The following is a 7,309-nucleotide window of genomic DNA, read 5'->3' as shown; positions in this document are numbered from 1 at the left end:
AAAGTAGTTTCGCTTTCACAACGAATCACACAGCGCCTTCACGACATGGCTGCGGCGGCAACAATACTACAGTGAGAATAAATGTTACGCCTTCTTTCTTTGCGTGAACATTTGGGCAGCGTTATGCAAATCTTACCACATAGTGATGTAGACATGTGGGGGGCGTGTTAGAACGAGCCGTTTTAGGTAGGCGTGGCTGACTCTTAACTTTTATAAAGAATATCTCTTTGGATTTGAGACTTTAGTCTTTGCAACTTTACAGATCTTCTTTATGCACCAAGAGCTTGTAACACTCCAAAGAGAAAGTAAAAATTGAAATCGCATAATATGACCCCTTTAAAGGCAAACATTATAATACTTTCTCGTTTGCCGTCAGCATTCTGCAAATATGCATTTATATAATTTAAACAAATCTTTGACTGACTAATGAACATTTAATTTCACAAACCTTGCAGACTTAGTTGAATCTAGTTGAGATCTTGTGAAGTGTGCATGTGACCTGCATGATTGCGTGTTCTGTGACGGTCGGTCCAAACATTATAATACTTTCTCGTTTGCCGTCAGCATTCTGCAAATATGCATTTATATAATTTAAACAAATCTTTGACTGACTAATGAACATTTAATTTCACAAACCTTGCAGACTTAGTTGAATCTAGTTGAGATCTTGTGAAGTGTGCATGTGACCTGCATGATTGCGTGTTCTGTGACGGTCGGTCCTATGCTAAACTTTAAACTCGTGACTGATTTCAAATTATACTGCGCTTTATGCATTTGCCCACTGTCATATTCATGTCATTTTCACTGTGTGCTGTATGTAAAATGAGTGTTACCTTGGCTTTATTATACCACTAATGTAATGTCACCTCTACCGTCAAATGAAGTGTCTGGTGTTGCGGAGATGTTCAGAGTTGTTTTAAAGACATTGCACTAGAGTGTTGTTGGCACCGGCAGGGTGTTGCTATATATTTGCTAAGATTTTCTAAAAAAAAATTAAGCACATTGCGATGTGGTTGAGTGGTCAGCAGTCTAGTTACAGAATGCATATTTATCAAATTTTCTAGAGGGACGTCTATCAGCGTTGCACTCGCGTCTCGCAGACGTTGTTTAGAAAGCCATGTAAAATTAATGCAAGTTCAACTTTTTAAAAACATGTCTAAAGACGTTATGGCGGTTTTCAAATGAAGAAAGTAGCCTACTCTTTGTGATTGGTTTTCGGTCATTTGTATTAAACTAATACATACATGGTGCTGGGTTTTTTTTCTAATTGTTTAAGCAACTTTATTAATTATATATGGTTTATAAACATTATTTTAAACATTATGCACTTTTTTTTCAAAGATAGTCGTGTTATTTTATTACGCTTTGAAGAAACGTGCATAATATTTTGCTCGATGCACCCTCTTGTGGCCTCAGGAGCGAAGCCAAAAGCTTTTTTCCCCCTAACTGAAATTATGACTTTTAAATTCTGATATAATTCGAATTTTGGTAATATTTAAGTAGACAATTCGAAGTTAGTTTTTCAGTCATTTTTGACAGCCCTAATATGTACCAATGTTTTATCCTTGTTTTTGGTTTATTTTATGTCAAAGTGCTCTGTCGTGTGTTTTTCTGTGCTTTGACAGAGCGCTCTCATGCAAATGTGTTTAGTTTTGTTTTCATGCATGCACGACACACTTTGCTTTCACTTTGTGCTTGTTCAAATTTCCAAACAAACATGCTAATTGGTGGTTCAAATGCCCAAAACCTATTGGTTGAATAGATGACAGTTTGAACAAATCTGGGCACGGGGATGGAACTAAGCATCGACAATTGTTCCTGTTTGGCTCGGAGGAATAAAATGCGTAGATTTCTTTTGACAAATCAATGCTGATCAAAATGTGATGGCGTCATCCCGTTCACTACGGAGCCTTTGAATGTCCAAATTAGACCAATGTGTAACCTCTGAAAAGCATTCAGATTGGATTGGTGGTTAAAAAGTTATTAAACATTCAAGAACAAAAGTTATTTTTATCAGCTGTCTCTTTCTTTGAGTGTTAAAAAAACAAAAAATCAGAAAGCACGCGCAAAGTTAGAAAAGTTAAAGCATACCTCTCCTGAACAAGCCGTAGGATTGAGGTATTGTGTCGAGTCTTGGGTGTATCAAATAAAAGCTATTTTTAATAAATAGCTCCTGATTACGGCTGTCGTCTCTGTTTTGTAATCATAAGCCCAAAATGTATAACCGGCACTGTGGTGTCACAATAGCCAGGTACAGAGTGATTATGAAAGCCTTTTTCCGTCGTCTAATGGGTGGCATTGGCAGCACACACAGAGAGATGATGCTGAATGGAGAAGTCATTTAGTCGAGCATCACATACGTAGTGGCATGGTTGCCATGGTAACAGGAGAGAAATAGTCCCAATTGTCCAGGTTCCGCTTACCGTCTCTGAACCTTGGTGACTCACTTGTCTTTTTCTATCGCCGTGTGTGGGTGGTAGTTACGCCGTTTAAAAGAGCAACAGCTGCTTATCTAGAACGCCTCTGCAGGCCGCAGGGGTTACATATGAAGACTGACCAAAAAAAATAAAAATCTGCGCAAGTTTGTGACGCCACAAAACAAAAACTGTTATACTGGTTGAAAATATTTGATTACAATGTCAACATTTTAAACTGAGACAAACCAACTAATACCACAGATCATCAGTTCCCATCAAAAATGTCACTTCATGAATGTTAATGAACTAATTAATGGCAATTTAAATAAGAATTGAGGACAAAGTAATATTGAGAACATAGAAAATAAGAAATTCACTAGAAACCTTTTTTTTGTGAACATTTTGAATGGAGGGAAAAAAAAACTGGAACCCCCCCACAAATATTTATTCTATAATATAACTGTAACTATAATATAACTCAAACTCAAACTATTTCTAAATTGACAGCTTTTCTTGTTAGCAGCTCCCACTAATCAACCATCTTCCAGAAACACAGGAAGTTATTCTATCAGCTTTGGGAAGGTTGCTTTGGAAATGTAATAGGTTATCAATTACAGGTTACAGCTGTAGCTATTTAATTTAGTTTATTAAATTTTAACTGCTCTCTAATTGCTCTCAAGGCTTTCAAAATCCTTATCACTTGAATTAAGATTCTAATAATTACATTTTAAAGCACAGCACTGAAACGCACTTTTAAAGCACTGGAATGCATTTTTATCACTCGCCATGGTGGCAACTCTCAGACAGGTTGAATCCTAAAGCTTTCAGTGACTATGTAGATTGATGTAATTGGCAGACGTGGTGCACTGCAAATTCAAACAAGAGAACCAATCAAAAGCATCAGAATAGCATCGCTTTAAGCATCCTTTAAATGGCAGGAGGCACTGTGCACATCAAAAACGGGCAAAGTGACAAAATAATATTATTCAACATATCCTAGCTTTTTTACAGAAAATATTCAGATGTAACCCCCTTTGTAATCATTAACATTTTCTGTAATTGTAATTACAAAACTGTAATTTAATTACACTTTTTTTTTTCTCTGTAACAGATTAGTTACATTTATTTTGTAATTAAATTACGTGACCCAGTTACATGTAACTAGTTACTCCCCAACACTGGATTATATATCTGTATATAATGATATTCAGTATTCATGCATTAGCTCCAAATTATCTTGATAATGTTTAACAAATGCCGTAATTAAATAATAAATTAATTCATTGAAGTTGCCAGTTTGAACTGATTCATGGCAATGAAGAAATATACCAAACATACCAACTTTAATTTTTGCTACTTAAGATAAATTGGACTCTTAACATCATCAATAATATTCTTATACTTGCAATTCATGAAACAAGGAAGGAACATTGAAGGATCGAGTCTTTAGGAAACTTGATTGCTAAATGTAAAACATGCAAAATCTCCCACAATTTTATACAAGGACTAAAATCATGGTGTATACATGGTGAGTAATCCAGATGGTGGCCACACCTAACTGTATCTTGATACTGCTTTGGTGTATCAAAATTACAATGAGCTTGTGAACACACCCTAAGGATTTTAGAGCCCCCTGTTGGCCAAAAAAATGTAAATATTGGTAGAATATTTACTTATTCTATGGTTTTATTATTATACTGTGTTTAAATGAATGTTTCTGACATTATTAGCTTAACCCTGTAATTGTTGTTTTTGTTTTGCTGTTAATCATCCAACTTTGTTTTTTCCCCCTCATGTATGTGTGTAAATTCCTCTTATCACCTATATAATGACACTTACTTTTTTATACAAGGACTAAAATCATGGTGTATACATGGTGAGTAATCCAGATGGTGGCCACACCTAACTGTATCTTGATACTGCTTTGGTGTATCAAAATTACAATGAGCTTGTGAACACACCCTAAGGATTTTAGAGCCCCCTGTTGGCCAAAAAAATGTAAATATTGGTAGAATATTTACTTATTCTATGGTTTTATTATTATACTGTGTTTAAATGAATGTTTCTGACATTATTAGCTTAACCCTGTAATTGTTGTTTTTGTTTTGCTGTTAATCATCCAACTTTGTTTTTTCCCCCTCATTGTATGTGTGTAAATTCCTCTTATCACCTATATAATGACACTTACTTTCTTTCTCTTTTACAGTGATCTTGTTTTGCATGGCCGCCCTCATATTCCCAATAGGATTCTACATCAATGAAGTAGGGGGACAACCGTACAAATTACCCAACAACACAGTGGTGGGCTCCTCTTATGTACTGTTCGTGCTCTCCATTTTCTTCACAATAGTGGGGCTCCTGTTTGCGGGAAAAGTCTGCCTTCCTGGCTGAGGGGACGTTCCCAGCGGGGACAGCTGGGGTGTTCAAAGTGAAATGGAAAGAAGCGGCACTCATCGAGAAGGGCCAACGACGGGGTGGTGGTATATGCTAATAACTCATTAAACTGCAAAACTAAACAGACGAATACTGCACACACTACATTCGAGTGCTCCCCTCTGCCCAACCTGTGCTTCGTTAAACCTGTGCTGTCTTTAAGTTGCACCTTTGAGTTTCAACCCAAAGGATCGGGGGGCGTTGAAGGACACGCAGGCCCGTCCGGAAAGGACAGAGCGCATCCACAGCGGCTGCTTCTAGTACTACCTTACTTTGGAATATAGTTCCGTTATCTTCTGTTCAGTTACGTTTTGCAGAGTTTCACACAATTGCGCCCTCTACCTTCATGGAGAGGAAAGACAAGAAACTGGTGGAGAATGCGGGCACTGATATAATGGACCACGCACTTGATCCAACAAATGTTCTCTCTAGCGGCCAGAGAGCTGGCCGGGACACTGCACTGTTACAAAAGAGGGAAAAGTCAAAAGGGAACAGTATTAAGAAAATTTTTGTTCTCGCACACTACATGAGGCGAACGCTCCAGGACTGCCGGTCAGGACCCTGTAAGGCTGTGCCTCGCTGTTACACGCTCAGATATTGACATCAATGACAATGACATCATACCAAAATAAACTCCCGCCTGAGCTCAACTTGAGTTGAGTTCGGTTCAGTCACAGGCGGATGTGTTTGTGCTTTTGACTTTATACCTGCTCATCTCTTCTTGTTTTGATCTCTGGGTTTGCAGAGCCCTTTACTTGTTTGGTTTGATTTGCTAATGTGCCATAAACCGTTTTTTTGTATTAATGCGATGGGCATGAGTTGGGTTTTAGGGAGCACTGTGCGGTATAGCCATTTCAGTAGGTGAAGCACTACAGATGTAAAAAATGAACTCCTTACCTCAGTATTTTGCGATTCAGAATGATTTTTCCCTCATCATGGCAAAATATGTGCCCTGTAACTTATGTTCTGCCTTGATCACGGACCTTTAATTCAAATGGTGTGATCATGGCAAATTATTTATCTGACACTGAATAAAAGGAGCTCAAGAATGCGTGTGTTACATCAGCTCTGTTTTTAAAGGGTTCCCTGTTTTCTTGGAAAGCAAATGTACATTGTGAGAGTGGAACAAAACCAGTTTATGATGGATGTGTGTGATATGAAGGTTACATTTTGCCCACAAGCTGTTTTGTGTTTGTTTTTTTTCATGAATCTTCTCTAAGTGTGTGTTCTGTTTTATTTGAATGTGCTTTTTTTTGTTCACTCTGTTTAAGAAAGGTCATGCTCACAGTCGCCTTTACATTTACTAAATTAATTTCATTAATGCTTTGAAAGACTGCACTTTTCCTTGGAAGCGTTCATATTCATTATAGGGATGGCGAACAGATTAAATATATTTATTCAAATTTTAGATGATTCTCGTAAATATGTGGGGTAAGAACATACACTCTTAGATTGAAGAATTGATCAAAATGTTTATATGAAATTCCCTCCTGCATTCAGGCAAGATGTGTACAATTGCTTTTGGCAAAAGATGTCTCTTCGTATCGCACTGGGACCTAAATTAATGTGAACTGTGAGAACGACGGCAGGCTGCGGTGGACGAGTTCCGTGCTAAAGACTGCTTCTGCTTTGGATATTTTTGGAAACCCATCATAAAATGGGGGGAAAAAAGTGCATAGGGTAATGAAAAGCTTTTATTTATGATTTCAAAAGGGAAGGAAACAAATGTATGAGGAACCGTATTATCGATCAAAGGATGTTGGCAGTCCTCGTGCACAGTTACTGTTAACAGATCCGTATTACTGGCAAGACAACTGTTTTCTCTGCTACTCTTTGTTTCAGTATCTCACTGTATACAATAAAAGGCATTAAAGAAGGTGAACCGCTGGCGTTCAACTGAGCTTTACTTCATTAGGAGTACGGTTGTAACGCTTGCTCTACATTCTATCCTAATGGTGAAAATTCACCAAACTTTGCATGCATGAAGAGTCTGTGGCTAATTGAGTTTGGAGGAATTTTGGAAGCATGGGATGTATGGTTGCCTAGCAACTACTAGTTAAATTTGCAATATTCAAAACATCAGGCCTGCTCCCCTGTTTGAGCTAGAGATGAGTTCTCTCACCGGACTGCCTTTGCTCACAGAGCCTTTTTTCAGTATTTGACATTTAAGTAAAACTAAAAATCCTGAGATTGCTGGTGTCATTTTTGGAGCCCTTAAAAGTTGAATTCAGGGACATGTAATGTTAAAGGGTTCTGTAGCTTTTGCACTTTAAAATTTCCTCACATTGGGTTGGCTTGACAGATCCTGGAGGGGGGTTTTGGAAAGAGGCCGTGTGCTTGAAGAAGTAGAGTGATCTAATTAACTCGAGCAGAAGTTGCTGAAATCACTAACAGTGCCTTTAAATAGGGAGCATCCCCCATACCACCACTTCCTGTTTAACAACGTTTTGCGATGAGTT

At 37.8% G+C, this 7,309-nt stretch overlaps 1 protein-coding gene across 2 annotated transcripts in view; it reads left to right on the top strand.

The window, feature by feature from the left end:
- The window catches only part of LOC107573054 (uncharacterized protein C16orf52 homolog B), a 35,819-nt gene extending 29,307 nt beyond the window's left edge, over nt 1–6,512 (top strand). The window contains exons 3-4 of one of the 2 annotated variants that reach the window (XM_016259492.1): nt 4,624–4,679; nt 4,768–6,512. In XM_016259492.1, coding sequence (XP_016114978.1) covers nt 4,624–4,679; nt 4,768–4,908 — 197 coding nt within the window. In that variant the 3' untranslated portion in view covers nt 4,909–6,512. Of the gene's footprint in view, nt 1–4,623 lie in introns of both variants that reach the window. The other variant, XM_016259493.1, reaches the window with a different exon arrangement.
- Nucleotides 6,513–7,309: the final 797 nt, after the last annotated feature.

The sequence above is a fragment of the Sinocyclocheilus grahami genome, unplaced genomic scaffold, assembly GCF_001515645.1.
Source record: "Sinocyclocheilus grahami isolate Dianchi unplaced genomic scaffold, SAMN03320097.WGS_v1.1 scaffold1856.1, whole genome shotgun sequence".
Lineage (NCBI taxonomy): Eukaryota > Metazoa > Chordata > Actinopteri > Cypriniformes > Cyprinidae > Sinocyclocheilus > Sinocyclocheilus grahami.
Note: the sequence above shows the minus strand (reverse complement) of the source record. Positions and strands in the feature narration are given on the sequence as shown.